At 47.9% G+C, this 17,508-nt stretch overlaps 6 protein-coding genes across 6 annotated transcripts; 3 read left to right on the top strand and 3 right to left on the bottom strand.

Annotated features, from left to right (window-relative positions):
• Window positions 1-122: 122 nt before the first annotated feature.
• On the top strand, window positions 123-1,929 carry I206_103759 (uncharacterized protein; the record flags this gene model as incomplete). The annotated part of the gene is made up of 5 exons (XM_019159398.1): window positions 123-501; window positions 559-757; window positions 808-1,297; window positions 1,355-1,571; window positions 1,625-1,929. The coding sequence occupies 5 exons, from the start codon at window positions 123-125 to the stop codon at window positions 1,927-1,929; spliced, it is 1,590 nt and encodes a 529-aa protein (XP_019007450.1).
• Window positions 1,930-2,295: 366 nt separating this feature from the next.
• I206_103758 (uncharacterized protein) lies at window positions 2,296-3,636 on the bottom strand (the record flags this gene model as incomplete). Its single annotated transcript, XM_019159397.1, has 2 exons — window positions 2,296-2,931; window positions 3,175-3,636. The coding sequence occupies 2 exons, from the start codon at window positions 3,634-3,636 to the stop codon at window positions 2,296-2,298; spliced, it is 1,098 nt and encodes a 365-aa protein (XP_019007449.1).
• A 1,928-nt stretch (window positions 3,637-5,564) lies between these two features.
• Window positions 5,565-7,418, top strand: I206_103757 (uncharacterized protein; the record flags this gene model as incomplete). Its single annotated transcript, XM_019159396.1, has 5 exons — window positions 5,565-5,798; window positions 5,856-6,337; window positions 6,391-6,722; window positions 6,773-7,138; window positions 7,204-7,418. The coding sequence occupies 5 exons, from the start codon at window positions 5,565-5,567 to the stop codon at window positions 7,416-7,418; spliced, it is 1,629 nt and encodes a 542-aa protein (XP_019007448.1).
• Window positions 7,419-8,723: 1,305 nt separating this feature from the next.
• Window positions 8,724-10,543, top strand: I206_103756 (uncharacterized protein; the record flags this gene model as incomplete). The annotated part of the gene is made up of 7 exons (XM_070202826.1): window positions 8,724-8,926; window positions 8,975-9,140; window positions 9,186-9,338; window positions 9,391-9,604; window positions 9,656-10,173; window positions 10,229-10,238; window positions 10,287-10,543. 7 exons carry the CDS (start codon window positions 8,724-8,726, stop codon window positions 10,541-10,543), a joined length of 1,521 nt encoding a protein of 506 aa, XP_070058927.1.
• A 595-nt stretch (window positions 10,544-11,138) lies between these two features.
• On the bottom strand, window positions 11,139-11,920 carry I206_103755 (uncharacterized protein; the record flags this gene model as incomplete). The annotated part of the gene is made up of 3 exons (XM_019159394.1): window positions 11,139-11,279; window positions 11,393-11,798; window positions 11,859-11,920. The coding sequence occupies 3 exons, from the start codon at window positions 11,918-11,920 to the stop codon at window positions 11,139-11,141; spliced, it is 609 nt and encodes a 202-aa protein (XP_019007446.1).
• Window positions 11,921-12,895: 975 nt separating this feature from the next.
• On the bottom strand, window positions 12,896-14,845 carry I206_103754 (uncharacterized protein; the record flags this gene model as incomplete). The annotated part of the gene is made up of 8 exons (XM_019159393.1): window positions 12,896-13,230; window positions 13,302-13,535; window positions 13,602-13,661; window positions 13,713-13,767; window positions 13,821-13,963; window positions 14,028-14,419; window positions 14,491-14,580; window positions 14,643-14,845. 8 exons carry the CDS (start codon window positions 14,843-14,845, stop codon window positions 12,896-12,898), a joined length of 1,512 nt encoding a protein of 503 aa, XP_019007445.1.
• Window positions 14,846-17,508: the final 2,663 nt, after the last annotated feature.

Raw genomic sequence — 17,508 nt, 5'->3', positions numbered from 1 at the left:
ACACCTAACGGTTCTCATTATATTCGCTATCTCTATCCAAGCAATTCGGATAGGTCTCGTGAATTGACAGTCAGACAACTTTGCTTGCTCTTCAATTACAATTCATCGCCTTGGCTTTGAGAATGAAGACACTGTTGGGAAAGAAAGGGGAGACCCTTCAAGAGCTCATGAATTTCTGCGTCGTTGTACCAGTATTCTTAGCCATGGGTTTCTCCCTTTCGTTTGGAGGGGGCGTCACAGGATATAAGACATTTTATGCACTATTCCCAGAAATCGATACCACCACCACCAAAGGATCAGTCAAGAGTCACAACTCGCTCATACAGGGTACAACAGTTGCTTCTTTGAATTTAGGAGCTGCTCTCGGATGTCTATCGACTATGTACCTAGGAAACAGACTTGGGCGTAGAAGAACAGTTATGTTGGGAGCTATAATAGCTTTAGTTGGAACAATTTTGCAGTGCTCAGCCTTCTCCCTTGCCCAATTGATCGTCGCCAGAAGTGAGTGACATGTTCGAGATCGCAAGATGACCAGCTAAATTGTATCAAAACTACTAGTGGTGCTCGGATCCGGATTAGGTATGATGTCTTCTACAGTACCAGTCTGGCAATCAGAAACTAGCAAGGTACACAAGAGAGGCCATCATGTCATCATCGATGGTATATGTATCGCTGCGGGTATAGCTTTGGCGTCTTGGCTCACCTTTGGTTTCTCCAAAGCAGAAACCACTTCTTCTTGGAACTGGCGATTGCCTTGGTGGGTTTCGGTCTTACTTGGTTCAAAGCCAAAACTGACCAATTGTCTAGTATGACTACAGGTATCCTCGCAATAGTCGTCATGATCTTCACCTTCTCCTTCCCAGAATCACCTCGTTGGTTAGCTCTTAAAGGCAGGACAGATGAGGCAAGAGCAGTAATTGCATTAGTAGACGATGTAGAGCCTCATAGTGAACATACAGAGTTCGTTCTCGCATCAATTACCTCAATCAACGAGCTCTCCGCCGAGACCGCCTCATTCTCGAGCTTATTCAAATATGGCAAAGAGAAAATGTTGTATCGCCTCATCTTGGCTTCCGCTACTCAAATGTTCTCGCAAATGTCTGGGTCAGCTCTGATCACCTATTACTCTTCTCAGCTATTCACCACTATTGGTCTTTCTAAAGATTTGTCCAAGATCTTAGGTGCAACCGATCTGACATTCAAGTTGATCTGTTGTGCTATTCCATTCTTCACCATTGAGAAAGCTGGTCGAAGGAGACTCTTGATGACTGCCGCTTCGGGAATGAGTGTTTGCATGGTAGGTGATATCATGTTCATTCGGAGACGATTCTTCAAGCTAATATGACGAATATAGTTCGCATTGGCAATTTGCGGCTCCCAAGTCACCGATGACAACCTTGTTCCTGCCTACGTCGCTATAGTCTTTGCGTTTCTCTTTGTCGCTTTCTATCCGATTGGTTTCCTCGGAGTGAACTTCCTATACTCCCAAGAAGTTATCACTACTAGATACAGAGCTCCAGCTTCCGGTATTTCCACTGCTGTCCACTGGTTGTCGGCCTTTGTAGTAGCTCGTGAGTCATTTAACCGTTAGCAAAAGTCACTTTGAAATTGACTTCTTGACTAGTGACTACTCCAATCGGTTTCACCTCTCTTGGCTGGAAATTCTACCTTGTGTGGGCCGCTGTTGCTCTGAGCATCATACCTTCCGTATACTTCTTCTATCCCGAGACAACAGGTCTGTCTGTGGAAGAGATCGACCAGGTCTTCATCGATTCTCCAAGCGTCTTCGCTACTGTAGGTCTCGCTGAACAACGTAGAAAGGAGAAAGCACAGGAGGCCGCTGTCGTTGCAGGAGAAATTGAGCAATTCGATGAAACAAAGAAGGCAGAGGAACAGCGCGAACAGGCTTTGGTGAATAATCGAGTGTAGGTGTAGTGTGATTAGTCTGCATGAGCCGAAGCCACCCATAGTGGTTCATAGCATGTAAGAATAACGATATATGCAGCCGCATCATGACATTCCACAAAACAGGCCTTAGAGTGGCGGCTTGCAGGCTGGCATCAACGCAATATACTTGCATGTGACGATTATTGTGTATATACAAGTGTGATTGTGCACGCGGATGATGTGAAATTACAGTGTCAATACGGGAACCGAAAAGAAATGCGATAGTGAGTCTGAAGGAAATTACGATATCCATGACGCGTAGATCACTAAATCAGCTCCAAAAGTATGGGCTTACCGATCATTTGGCAACATAGCGGACAAACAAATGCTCACAGGCGGCGAAATAGTTTATACCTGTCTCATATCATCGCTTCCCACTTTTCTCCCTTCGCTTTGTCCCGCTGCATGGGATCTAGCTTTGAGTGGGGTGCCTGATTCGCCCATAATGCTGTTGAGCTTTTCTGAACGGTGCATATGATCAACTTTGAAGAACATGGTGGTGCACAGCAGACAACAAGCTGTCCATTCAGGTAAGACGGAGAAAACATTCTCCAAGGCGATGAAAAGCTTGGTGAAGCCAGTGATTGAGCCATATGCAGCTGGTGAGGCGTAGTTGATCGGATTGACAAGTGCTTGAAGCAAACCGAAGATACCTCGAACGATCAAAGGTGGCCAAGCGATGACGAGAACGAGGAGGTCAGGAGAAATGGATCGGATGAATGGTCTGTCTGCAGCATCAATAGCTCCATGAATACCTTTGACTCGGAAGAAATAGTTCCATCCTGCGGGTAGAGTACCGTTGGGATTGCGGTCTTGACTGACGGAGAGAAAGAGGAAGACGGCGAGAAGAACATTGATAGCGAGAAAGATTGCTTGTCCGACAGCTCGCAACACTTGACCGTCATGGATACGTTTCCAAAAGTCGGGTTTGGTGTAGTCGACTCCGGTCGCTCTGGTACCACCGATGATGATGATTGTGTTTGCCTATTATGGACCTCAAGGTGGTCAGCAGTGCAACTGTGCAAGCACAGTGACTGACAAAATCAGTAAGCAGTCGTGGAACAAATTGATCTCAGGAAAAAGGGGAGGCAGCTGACATCAGCTCGTAGATTTGGATGAGGGATTGTGGAGTGTTGACAGTATCTGTTGATGACAGTTGATATTTTCAACGATTCTGAAGAGTGCGAATCAAGATGGAAGTCACAGATATGTATGGCTGGCACTCACACCAATCAATGTCCAGTGAATAATGGTCATCACCCAAGGATCCTTGGTCCCATCACCATTTCTCGCTGTCATCGCCCTCTTCAATCTAACATACCAAGGATCCTTCTTTCCGGTATGCTTGTCCTTGTTTGGCTTGCCTTCTAACCAGCTTCCACTGACAGGGTAGACGTGTTGATGATGATGAATAAGGAAACGATAAGCGCAGAGTACAAGTGAGAAGTAACCTTCAGCACCTAGGACGAAAAAAGCGATGAGGAGGCCAGTGTCCAGATGGTCTTTGGTACCGGTGACTATGGACACTGATTGAGCGCTGAGTCGAAGACATACGTGAAAGAGGAGAAAAGAGTAAACTGATCTGAAGCTGATTCGCCTTGTCGAGAACCCAAAGGTTAGAATACAGAAGTTGATTAGATATAAGATGAGAAAAACTACACCGCCGATGCCTTCACCGTGAAATGCCATGTTGGTCAATTCGCTATGAGGAGAATGAGGGAACAAGTAATAGGATTGTATCGTATAATCTGAGAGTTTTATCAGGGAGTTGAGCTAGATTACAGGAAGGAACCAAAGGAGAAGGGAAGCAGATTGCATGTTTGTTGTATGTGATTGCGATGAGAAGTTGAGCGATATGAATTGAATTGGATGTGAAAGAAAAGTGAACAACTAGAGAAAGTTTTCACTAAGTTTCAAGTATCTTGCCTTTGCTCCTGATCTTTGATTTTGCACTGCTTATTTATGCTTGTTCCTTCTCTAAGCATGTGACCTACGTTTGTCGCTGCATCTTAGTCTGAGAATTTACGCACTAGTGACTACATCGGATCCGAGCAACACACGGACAGTGAGAATATCATCTAGTGAGATCTAATAACTAAGTAAGATTCATTTGATTGAGTGTAATATGAGTCAAATTGTAATGCAATCGTTATCCGCAGATCTCACATCTAATCAAGTTACGTCATATTACCACGACGACACATGTCTTACTAGTACTGTAAAATCCCTCGCCATGAGCGACAACCATTTTGAGCTCTAAACACTGCACTGCATTCATATCGACGTTCCTGTATAACCCAGGGAGCAACAACCCATTGGAACTCATCATCTGCCTTGAAGCAGTTCACGAGCATCTGACTCATGCGAAGAGGTACGCGGTGACAAGCCGGGTGAAATCGACTCTTTTCATGAACATTGTCCAAACAACAGGAAGATGCAGCACTTGGCTCCTGTTCAAGCAGAACAATCTGGCTCAACCTGATTACTTGTCCGGTTCCCTGTCCAAAACATCCTCTGGAGCAGCATTCTCGCTTGAAAGAAAGGGCAGTGGAGGTTGTTGCGCGAAGCAGCGTTCGTCATTGTGAGTGGGAACGGACCCACTGAAATACTGAGCGCAGCTTCACATTCATTTCAGTCTTGAATCACTAATTGTTGTTGCTTGGCGTGCTCATCAACCTGTACGACATTAATGCTATCATTTTCCTCCAGTATCTGAACTTTCGCAACTCCTTTTGGGCCATATAAATGGGATTCATCTGACTATTATCCCATCATTGAGATCCAGTGCGCAACGGCAAGCTTCGGCTCGTGTCCATCACACACACACTCCAAATAACATATGATTCATTGATAGTCGGCCAAGCTGCTTGAGTGATAATGTTGCCAATTTCCTGCTTTAGTGAGCGGACTCACCATACCTACTGAATTGTAAGGCGGGCCAGCGGGATTCTCCCCCAAATAGCAGGCGGTGGCGTATCATTCTCAGCAAGTCCAGGACTAGAGTAAGTCTTAGTAAGTCCACATCATGCGCGATAATAATAAACTTCCGGTCAATTCTGAATACGGTCTAACCGGGAATGACAGATATTACAGGTCAGCCGACAAGACAAATGACAACATGTTCAGAGTCCGCAAGTTTCAAGGTTTCAAGATGTAGCGGTTATGTTTTACCGCTCATGGGATGAGAGTGCATTCGCTATGTTGGCTGTCGAAACAGGCTGCTTGAAAGTAGGCCCAGCGGCTATCAAGGTTATTTTCACTGCGGAATCAAACCCTCACGTGATCAACTTGCGATCGTACCTTATCAAAAGAGGTTAGCGTGTTTTTGGCTCACCATCACGGACAAAAAATCCCTATGTCTAACGATATTTTCGTCATTGATAAAGCAATTTCGCAACAAAGAAATGCCGGTTCCTAACGAAGCACATGCTGTATCGGGCCATCTTTGAGTAGAGGATTCCTTCAGAACAAGACAAAAGCTCGTATCCCCGCAAAATACGGCAAAAGGACGGCTCAATACGTCCGCTTGTGATCGAGGGGCAACAGCCATATATACCTGACCCCATGTCGTAACCATTGTTAATCCCCACACACTTTGCGGGTCACCATAATTCAACATGAGCAATGAAATCGGAAACGTTCCTCAGGCCACCATGCCTGTCCACGACACAGCCTACAACGAGAAGGCTCAAGTTGAACATGTCAACGACGTCAGTGTCCTCAAGGGCCACGCAGAGATGAAGGCGGATGCGATGGAGGCAGAGAAGATAGAGCATCAGATGACAGTGCTTCAAGCAGTTAGAGCTTATCCAATGGCTTGTTTTTGGGCTTTCATCATGTCGTTCACCATTGTGAGTAGACCACTGCTTGTACCTCTAGTTGTGCGTTTGATGACCGACCTCTCGCAGATTATGGAATCATACGATGTGTTCCTGATCGGTAACTTCATCGCACTACCCGCTTTCACTCAAAGATTTGGGTTCTTCGATGAAGTCAGCCAGAAATATATCATTGCGACCAAGTGGCAATCGGCTCTTCAAATGGCCGGACAACTCGGTGCTTTGATTGGTGTGTTCCTCGCTGGACCTCTCACTAGTCGAATTGGTTACAAATGGGCAACTCTTACTGGCCTTATGCTCATGAATGCTACCATCTTCATCATGTTTTTCGCCGATTCCCTACCCGTCTTCTTCGTCGCTCAATTATTGGAAGGTCTTCCATGGGGTATCTTCATTGCCAATGCCCCGGCCTATTGCAGTGAGATCGTACCGATGCGACTTCGTGCTCCCGCAACTCAGATCCTTCAAATGTTCTGGGCTATCGGTAGTATCATTGTGGGAGCTGTCACCTATAGCTACCAAAAAGGAAACACGGGTACAAGTGCTTACAAGTGAGTCTATCTGCTCAACGCTGCTTTATCACAGCTGATTGACTGTTCCGCAGAATTCCCACTGCACTTCAATGGATGTTCCCCACTCCACTTGCCGTCCTTATGTTCTTTGCTCCCGAATCACCTTGGTGGTTGGTCCGTAAAGGAAAACTGGATCAAGCCGCTCGATCAATCGAACGACTTGGTAAGAAGGCTCACGTCAACGCTCATGAAACTGTAGCTATGATGCGACGAGTCGTCGAGCTCGAAAGCGAGGATTCTCCCAATTATATCGAATTGTTCAAAGGATCCGATCTTAGACGAACGCTCATTGTTTGTGGTATCTACGCTGCGCAGAATTTGGCGGGTAACTTGATTGCGAATCAAGCGGTCTACTTCTTTGAACGTGAGTCTTTCTGAGGAATACTGAAAGAATCATGCTGATGGATTATGCAGAGGCTGGTATGTCCACGGACACTGCATTTGCCCTCGGTTTGATCACCTCCGCTCTACAAATGATCTTCGTCATGTTGTCATGGATTCTCACAACTTACTACGGTCGACGATCCATCTATATATACGGAACACTCTTCAACGTTGTCATGCTTATAGCACTTGGTATCGCTGCTTCCATACCTGAATCAACTGCATCTCAGAAAGCCCAAGCTAGTTTTGGTCTCATTGTATCCGTGGCATTCACTTTCGCTGCCGCGCCGGTATCTTGGTGTGTTATTGGAGAAACTTCATCAATCAGACTTAGACCATTGACAACCGGTATTGGTCGAGCAACTTACTACATCATCGAGATCCCTTGTATCTTCTGTGAGTGTCGGTGTTTCGGTGCTTTCTACAGAATAATGGGTGCTGACTATTTGACTTCATCACAGTGGCTTCATACATGCTCAATCCAACCGGAGGCAACCTTGGTGGAAAGTGCGGCTACGTGTGGGGTGGAACAGCTTTCTTCTGTCTGGTCGTCGCCTACTTCTGTCTTCCTGAGATGAAGGGCAGGTCGTACAGAGAGATCGATATCATGTTCAAAAGACGAATCCCTGCCAGACAATTCGAGAAGACAGTCATTGCCCCAGAAGACGACGAGTAGGCGCAATGTCGGCGGAGCTGGTTGCGGTATTATCATTGCGTTGTAGGATGCGTGTCAAAGTATGAAGTACAGTCTGAATAAGTTGAAAAGATGTAGATCAAATAAAAATCATAGGGACTTTCTGTGATGCAAACGGATGTATGATAAAGGTTATACTCATCTGCATTCACACCCCCGTTGGCTCACAAAACATGCGATCTTGTGCTAATCGGGAAAAGTTGCCATCGGGTGCTGACTGAGCATTGATTCTCAATAACACCCAGATCGTGATTCATTTATGGAGGTCCAAGATCATTCCGATCGGAATCACTGTGTCAGCCAAGGGGAGATTGTACCTAGCTTGACTACGGATGGTCCACCGTGTCTCGTTTATCAAGCCGCATCGACTGTACCAAAGCAACGGGCAGGAGACTATTGCCATACACCATACCCATCCGCGGTATTCCTTTATAGAATTTCCGGTCCTTCCCAGCTGGAGTGCCCTTGGACACGTTACCGACCTGACCAAGAGGCGTGACTTGCGCTAGACAGGCTTTTAAGCCCGACAGAGCCACGTCGATGTATACGTCGCCTTCAAGTAAACCCTAGCTGCATTAGCTTCCACTGATGACTAGGAGAATTCACCAGTCTGATAGCCATAAGCATTCCGCCTACAAATCCGGCAGAGCCACTCGTTTCGACGTAGCTGGTAGGATCATCTAGCAATGTATGCCACAAGCCGATCGATGCATCTTGGAGAGGTATTAGAGCATGAACCTGACGACGCAACGTGGAGACCAACATCCGGTGTATCGGATCGGAAGGAGACAGTCCCGAAGCCCTATGTATTGGATCGACCGCCAAGAAATTATCCGGTCCACAGGGCATTTCTTGACTACGGTAGGGGGTATCCACTTACATCTGCATGGTTTAGATCCCGCGACCCAGAAATATGGATCTTTCTTGGCATATTAAATTAGTATTTCAGCAATTCCACCGAAGTGACCCTAACCCATCTCTTGGCTTTGATATTCGCCTTTGGATCTACAATCATACGTCCAGGGATGTCTTGGCGACTGTCCTGACCATTCATGACTGCTACTATTTTCAGCAATGTCTTGGCTTTCCAGCTCTTGGCTACTATTTTGGGCTCGGCCACGATCACGGACCGCATCATATCCATGTCGGACCGCCCCCACGAGTGGACCTGGACCCACTCAAGATCCCGTGGGGCTCAAAGATATAAAGACCGTCTGAAACGTCGGGCTTTCGATCTCAACGACACTTCAACTCATTCGCACCACTTGCATGACTGGTCCTGACAAGATGTCTCTGCCGATTGTCGATCACCCTGACACTAAACCTCAAGTAGTCTACATTGATGACAAAGGTCATGAAGACCAAATTGAGGACATAAAGAATGCTCCCGTTGAGAAGGTAGCCGATACTGAAGCAGCACCTTACGTCGACCATACTCTTGTCATCGACGAGAAAGAAAACAAGAGACTCAAACGGATGATAGATAGAAGGTAGGCCGGACAGCCGTATGTACGAGTTTATAACTGATATATTTGTAGGATTCTACCTCTTCTGTGCTTGGTATACTTCGCTCAAGCGATGGACAAAGGAGCTACTAGTCCTATTAGCATCATGGGATGGATTGAAGATGTCGGGGCTTCAGGTCAGGACTATGCGTTGACTAGTACTGTCTTGTGGATTGGTCTCGTCGCGGGTAACCCTGTAGTACGTAGGTGCGGTAGGCCAAGCAAGAGCTGACAGTTGATTTAGGCCTCACAACTTATCCGTCGATTCCCGGTCGCCAAAGTCCTGGCATTTTCCATGCTCATTTGGACTGCTCTCGCATTTTGGCTCACCTTCTCTCTTCAAGTCCCCCATATCCTTGCCAATCGAGCTTTACTTGGGTTCTTCGAGGCGTCTTTCGTGGGTGTCAACACAAATATGAAGGAGAGATGGACACTCATTTGATTTTTAGAACCCATGTTTGGTCACGATTATGGTACAATGGTACTTAAGCTCCGAACAAGCAGTAATCTCCGCCATCTGGCACTCTTTTACTTCTTTATCCACTTGCCTTCAGTCCATTATGGGCTATGGTTTCTATTATGTGCGAGACAGCAACGGCGGTAGCTTGAAGAGCTGGCAATATCTTCTATTGACCGCAGCTTGTATCTCAGCTGTTGCAACGGGTAAGTCCAAGATCGTTTACGTGGCATATGATGAACGCTAACAGCTCGCAGTGACCGTATTTCTGCTACTCCCTGACAGTCCCACAAGAGCTCGATGGGCAGACGAAGAGCTCAAAACCAAATTTGTTGAGCGAGTCCGATCGAACAATCAAGGTATCAAGCAGAAAATTTGGAAGTCAGAGCAAGCTTGGGAAACGGCCAAAGATCTTCAAGTTTACGCTCTTTTCGCTTTGACCTTTTGTCAAACGCTCGTTATCGGTGGTGTAGGGAAATTCAGTGCGCTTCTCATCAACCGAGCTTTCGGATTCGATGTAGCCACCAGTCAACTCCTCAAGATACCTGTATCAGTCGTAGGGGTATGCGCATACTTCCTCATGACATATCTTCAGCAGAAATACGAACAAACCTTCCTCACCATGGTTGGTTTCACTCTGTTGAATATGATCGGCACCATCGTCATCGTTTGCGTCCCTCCTGGAGACAAGACTCGAGTGGGTCTCATGATCGCTTTTCTCCTGCTGCAATTTTTCGGTGCATGTAACACTGCTACTTCGGTCGTACTCAGTAGAGTAAGTTTGTTTTTTCCCCATGCTCTTTCACCAGCTAGCTAACCTTCACCTATAGAACATCGCCGGTCAAACGAAGAAATCTATCGCTTACGCTACAACCTTTATGGCCTGAGGTGCTGGAAACGCCGTCTCACCTCAACTCTTCTGGTCCACTTGGGCTCCCCGTTACATCCCTTCACTTTACATTCATCTTGGTCTCTACGCAACTTATATCCTGCTCGCGATCGCGACTCGAACCATGTTGATCCGCAGAAACGCTTCCAAGAGAGCTGCTAGAGAAAAACGCGGTGATGGCGAGACCAACACCAACCTTCACGCCTTTGAAGACCTCACTGATCTGCAGAACCCGGATTACAAATACTCAATCTAGGTCAATTCGAGGGGAGCGTTGATCAAAGACGGCCGATCAGACTGTGTAAGGAGGGAGGATCAGGTTATCTGTGGTTGGTCTGCCGTGTTCACAAGGTGATTAAATTGTATGAAGACTAGAGAAGTAGGTATAGGAATATCGATTTGTATTGATACAATTGCCTGTCTGCCGTATTCGTAATGTGTAGTTGGTAAAAGGATGGTGTTTTTGTAGGTCTTGTGAAATGTTTTAATCTGAATGTATTGCTTATCAAGGGACAAGAAGGGCTGCGACTCGCATGATCTCATTGTCACTGCTCAATGGAGAGAGGATAGGGTGATGCGCCTTCCGATACTGCATGCATGGGTGCTTTGACTGTGTTGGCGAGATGTAGGAGGCGGAGCAGTCTCGGTCTACTTTCGTATATCAGCCTGAAGCAATTTGCCTCACCGAGCATAAATCATCTTGAAGCCGTGATTCTGCTTACTCACATATCAAGGCCACTTACCGGCCCCTCCACTGCAGTGATATACTTCCCGTGTGGTCCTCATTACAGTTTTCCTGACGAAGACCCGTTTTAGCCGTAATCTGCATATTACCCATTCGTTCTCCGCACCTATAACAGCTTGTACATAAATGCAGCACCTCTCTTCTCGGTGCCATCAGGAGTTTGAGCGTATCCCGGCACATGTCCTGCAAGGGTCCAGCCCATTTTGACGTAGAAATGTTCAGCATATCCAGCTTCCGTATCTAACAGCTACATATACATGGGTTGCACATTAGCATTATATCTACCTAACGCCTCGCAAGGGACAGCCGCACGCTTCCGGGAGTCCGAAGCCAATGCCATGCCGACCAGATCAGACTCACACATAGAGTACTTCCGTTGGCTTTTGCCTCCCGATGCAGCTCTTCCATCAATGTCCTTGCAATTCCTCGCCTCTCATACCTGTCGTCTACAATCAATTTGCCTACCTCCGATCTATGAACACCATTGGGGCTGAAGTGATAGGACAGCTGAACAGTTCCCAAAATATCCGCGTATTCAGTTTCCTTCCCATCCATATCAATACTAGGCAGACCCGTCTCGCCTTCTGGCAGCCTGGCTACCCACATTGTCTTCCTTCCGGGCCCTTCCTTGACGAGGCTGGATCCGACATTATCGAATAATTCGATGGCCTGGGCCGTCGTGAATGGATGTAGGAAGTTGATGGAGCGGTTCTGTCGCACTATCTGCTGGCACATGATTGCAGCTAGACGAGGAGCGTACAATTTTCTGCAATTCCACGATGAGTGGTCGGCTGTGCGTAGATTATGGTTGCGAATCGCTGCTCACAATGTGTCTGGTGTCACTCGCTCCAATCGCACGCTTCCTTTGGGAGAGGTAGACTGAGTCATGATGCTGCCGTTCTCACTCTGGATCGTCGTACTGCTCAGTGTGTATGATGATCATTTCAATGCATGAAAATACACTGATCACAAACTCGAGCAAACCAACCTTGGAATCACGGTCTAAACGACTTCTTATCTTTTGTGAGGAGCGTTCACACAGCGGAACCTAATAGACCCTGCTGCGAGTGATTCAATTGGTTTTCGCTTATTCCCTCTCTCCCGATTTATCCTTGATCTAGCCGAGCGATTACATATGCACTATCTCTCCTCCTGGTTTATCTTTTCTCACCATGATTCTTCGTTCATTCCTATCCATCGCGAATGCACCCAAAGTCATTTGTCAGTATGCCGTCATACAGGGTCGTGGGAACGGTACGGCCGCTTTGCAATTCAACGACCAATACCATTAAGACACGATCAAACGTTTCGGCAGTGTTACCTACCCACAGCTCGGTGTTTTAGTCCACGTCCTCTTCGCCGTGTGGGCAAGTATGTGGACATCACTCGTGAATTTGGTACGAATGGTATAATAGGTGATGTCGAGTTCAACCGATGCGAGGAGTAATTGATGCATCTGAGTAATGGAGAATCGCAATTGTGACCAGCAACAGATCAGTATCTCCTCGGAGCAGTGACTTGAAGCATATACATCCAGTGCGAAATGTCCCAAGCCAGGTGAAATGGTCCGCAATAAGACTGGACCTCTCAGTCAGCTCAAGACATTGTCTGCATAACTCTTTTCTCTACAACGGGGAAAAAAGATCGCTAAAATACGATCAACTAGCAATTGATGCAACATACAAATCAGAAGCGAAGCAATTAGCCTCGTATACAGACCCCAACAGCTACTTCCCAACTGAGTATCCGGTCTTAACCTTCGGATATACTACTAAAGCAGCCGGACTGTCGGCCAGCTCACCAAACCTCCCCTAACAGCTCGACCCACACCTCTCAATTATCGGCTGATCATTAGGTACGGATCTACAGACCCCTAGCCTCAACAGCCATGGTCTCTTGTGTTTCGTTGACAGCCTCTACAGCTTTTTCCTCAGTGACGTCATCATAAGTTTGAGGATTGGACGGTACCATTCGGATCAGCATCGTGAGAGTGGGCACCATCAAGCAATAGATACCAATGTTGATGTATAGTGGGACTCGTTTATCCGAGGTCCTTGAATTGATACCATGTGAGATAGCTTGACCGGCAGTCTCAAAGCATCTGAACAGACCGCCTGTACGGGCCGAGGACTTGACGTCTGAGGAGAAGCAACCCAAAAGCCAGTATAGATAGAGCTGACATGCGTACCCGGTAGACTCTGAAGGTGAGCAAAGGTCAGCTGATCATCCTAAATCCATTTGTTGATGACCTCGAACGCAATGAGCTTACGTATGATCAGGTAGGGTAGGTAGCATCGGAACCAATCAGCCGTATTGTTGGTGTAGTCAATACCTTTCAAATTGTGCTTTTCGAACTGAGCGTAGAGGATAGCAGTCCAAATAAAGACCGCAGCCTGTGGTACAGCCCAGAAGGCAAATCCTATCCAAGCTCGAGTCTTCTGAGACCAGCGTTTGTTATCGATGAGACGACCAAAAGCAGTACAAAGCATGATGGTGACAAGCGCTAGAGGTCACAAGTCGCAAAATAAGCAGAGATTCCTGCCCTGGGCGACCAATTTCGGCAGCTTACGGTAAAGGAAAGAAGACAAAGCTCTAGCTCGAACGGAGAAGTGCAGTGAAAGGTAGGTAGCTGGAAGAAGTCAGCTCGTCATTGTTTCTGACAAATCATAGCTCAACTCACTGTATACGCCACCGTAGAAGAAGGAATAGAAGGCAGGGAAGAACATGAGTAGAGTCTACAGACCCGCGTCAACACCTACCTTACTAGTGAGATGATCGGTGAACTTACCCGTTTGTGCACGATATGCTTGAGTAGTAATTTGGTCTCTATCTTCCAGCTTTGCGGCGCCGCCAAAGGTACCGGTCTGCCGTCGGTCTGGCGGACTTTACTTGTTGGCGAAAGGAGCAAAGCACCGGGTAGACCAAGGCATTCTACATGCGATGTCAGTCGACTTTTGTGAAGCGTATCACCTTGGGTCATGTCTGACCGACTCACCGAGCACGATGAAAATCAGATACGTCGTGATAGATACCGCTCCCACACCTGCCGTCTTGACATTAACTCCCAGCGAGATAGCGCCTCCGAGCAATTGGCCCGAGTTCCTCATTGATACCCATATCCCGATATACTTTCCTCTTTGATGAGGTTGAGGGTAACTCAACATCGCGGTAGACTCGGCGACGTACAAAAGTCCACCGAAAAAGCCACCAATAGCTCCAACAAAGATGACAAACCACTGAGTTCCATATTTGGAATTGACGTAATAACTCGCTCCTTGAATAGGGAAGAACGTGGCAGCGATAATACAAGACCACTTGATACCCATTTTATTGATGAGAGGACCACCGAATAGCGTCATAGCGCAAGCAGTAGCATAATTGGCGGAGCTGATGTAAATCAAGCATGGGGTCAGCATCGAAGAGTCAGACCCTGTTCAGTCTCATCCGTCTAGACTCACTTAGCTGCGTTGGCCGTATAAGGTGTTGCCAGCCCACCACCACCCAGGTTGTCGATCGCATCGCTCATTGCTGGACCAGAGAAGGACAGTCTGAATGAGAAAGATCAATCGTCAGCAGTGGGCGAAGTTTGCAAGTGACGACTACCACTCACAGACCGAAGAGGAACATCTGGAACAGAGTCCCTCTAAACCATCTAAGTCGCTTCGGCGCCCGCAAGTACGCCTGGTCGGGTTCTCGAGTGTCATCGTTCATGTCGTTGGCGACTTGCTGCTGGATGACGGCTGTACCATCATGTTCCATCTGTTTGTTTTTGTCATCATCTCCATGAGTTGTCAGAATGTTTGATGAAGTCATGGCGATCCTTCTAGTTTCCAAAGACTGTCGAATTTCTGGCCTAAGAATGTTGTGAGAGAAGAAGAAATAAGAATACGCGGATCTTTTGATATATACTCGTAGAGATCAATTCATCACACAAGCGACGGCTGAGAGGTGCTGATAAGAACTTATTAGATCCAATGATGCAGATACCAATTGGGGTATTTCCACAGAGGTCAGATTTGATATCGCCTCCACTAGTAGCTATCATAAGTGCGGCCAGCATCGCTTGAGCTACGCGTCGCATCCAAACCAAATGATAAGCTGCATCTAAAAATAGACTGCTTGCTTGTGTCATCGGCTCCAGCCGAGGAGGGGTATTAACGCGACAATTCGCACGTCGGGCTTTGAATTCCTGATCTCGCGCGGGATCTGCGACTGGAGTATCGATATCTATGCTCTACCATGTGAAAGTACTCAAAAAAACGTAGACTCTTGTCTGGGCCGACTCAGATCAACAGAAATTTACTAATCAGGCGATCACAAATATAACCCAAGTTTCGAATCACCAATGCATCCATCTCAAGCTCTGTGGTACGAACATGGATGTTCAGTCCTGTTTGACTCGTCAGCAAACACCCACCTGACTAAGCTCAAGAGCTAGCACCCAAGTCGACGTCGAATCTCAGCCCCCGAACGACGACGCTCTTTAGTGGCCCCTTCAGCGCCCGACATGATGGATTTATTGTCAACGGCCCGTCTCGCCAAATATGGCATAGAATTAGCCAGAGTACCGAAGTATAGTAGCTGTGCGCATGAAGATCTTTTAGCATGAAAGATGAAGCGCAATTGATGTAGACTGACTTGATTCCCGCCAGCAACCCGTTATCAAGGAGGAATCTTGACGATATATTGTTGGTCAGAGCTTCTTTCATTTCTATGAGAATCTGCCGGTTAGCCGGTTACAAGGGGTTCCCGGGGATGGGGATTTGACGAAAAAATGACCGATTGAGAAAGTGAATTATATGGTTAAATAGAGCCTTTAGATGTCTTTTAGAATCACCGAACGAATTGCCTCTAGCGGTAATTTTGGGCGTGTAGCGGGCGGTCAAAGTCGGTTGGGTCGGGGACGCTAACTTGGGCCAGAGTGCTCGAGGGAGGATTGTTATATACCATCAGGAAGCGTTTTGAAGCTCTTTAAAGATATCTAGCTTGATTGGTTGGAGGCGGAAAAGTGCACAAGTTGTGATGAAACGGGCCGTATGGTGGGGTAAAATGCCCCATTTCACGCTTCGGGATGAAAACAAAGGAGTGACTGATGCATAAGGCATATAACTGATGACTACATAACTATGGAGAAGGTCCTAGAGGTTGGGAAAGACCTCTTGCATGGAGAACAAGTTCTCATAGTGCTCACTGACCAGGAGAGGGCGATATAACCTTTGGGGTCCGATCCGGTCCTCATCCAGCTGAAGGTCCCGTCAGACATCTTACCCAGGACGGCGATGGCGATGTTGAGGACGGAACAGAGGGCCTTGATGGTCAGGTGATCTCCCCAAGTGCCATCCTTGGCCATGTTGTCCAAGTACCGGTTGAACCTGGCAGCCAAGTCCTCACCTGGGGGGTCGTCCTTACCTATCTCCACAAATCTCTCGTAATCTTCTTGGTGATCCCTCATATAGTTGACAGCTTTCAGCCTGGGTTAGGGGTTAGGGGTTAGGGGTTAGGGGTTAGGGGTTAGGGGTTAGGGGTTAGGGGTTAGGGGTTAGGGGTTAGGGGTTAGGGGTTAGGGGGGTTAGGGGTTAGGGGTTAGGGGTTAGGGGGGTTAGGGGTTAGGGGTTAGGGGTTAGGGGTTAGGGGTTAGGGGGGTTAGGGGTTAGGGGTTAGGGGTTAGGGGTTAGGGGTTAGGGGTTAGGGGTTAGGGGTTAGGGGGTTAGGGGTTAGGGGTTAGGGGGGGTTAGGGGTTAGGGGGTTAGGGGTTAGGGGTTAGGGGGGTTAGGGGTTAGGGGTTAGGGGGGGGTTAGGGGTTAGGGGGGGTTAGGGGTTAGGGGTTAGGGGTTAGGGGTTAGGGGGGTTAGGGGGGTTAGGGGGGTTAGGGGGGTTAGGGGGGTTAGGGGTTAGGGGTTAGGGGGGTTAGGGGTTAGGGGTTAGGGGTTAGGGGTTAGGGGTTAGGGGTTAGGGGTTAGGGGGTTAGGGGGTTAGGGGTTAGGGGTTAGGGGGTTAGGGGTTAGGGGGGTTAGGGGTTAGGGGTTAGGGGTTAGGGGTTAGGGGTTAGGGGTTAGGGGGGTTAGGGGTTAGGGGGTTAGGGGTTAGGGGTTAGGGGGGTTAGGGGTTAGGGGTTAGGGGTTAGGGGTTAGGGGGGTTAGGGGTTAGGGGGGTTAGGGGTTAGGGGTTAGGGGTTAGGGGGGTTAGGGGTTAGGGGGGTTAGGGGGGTTAGGGGGGGGTTAGGGGGTTAGGGGTTAGGGGGGTTAGGGGGGGTTAGGGGGTTGGGGGTTAGGGGTTAGGGTTTAGGGGGTTTAGGGGTTAGGGGTTAGGGGGGTTAGGGGGGGTTAGGGGGTTAGAGGGTTGGGGGTTAGGGGGTTAGGGGGGTTAGGGGGGGGTTAGGGGGGGTTAGGGGGTTAGGGGGGGGGTTAGGGGGGTTAGGGGGTTAGGGGGTTGGGGGGTTGGGGGGTTGGGGGTTAGGGGTTGGGGTTAGGGGGTTA

This window comes from Kwoniella pini, chromosome 5, assembly GCF_000512605.2.
Source record: "Kwoniella pini CBS 10737 chromosome 5, complete sequence".
Lineage (NCBI taxonomy): Eukaryota > Fungi > Basidiomycota > Tremellomycetes > Tremellales > Cryptococcaceae > Kwoniella > Kwoniella pini.
The sequence above is the reverse complement of the archived record's forward strand: the minus strand, read 5'-3'. Positions and strand labels throughout refer to the sequence as shown.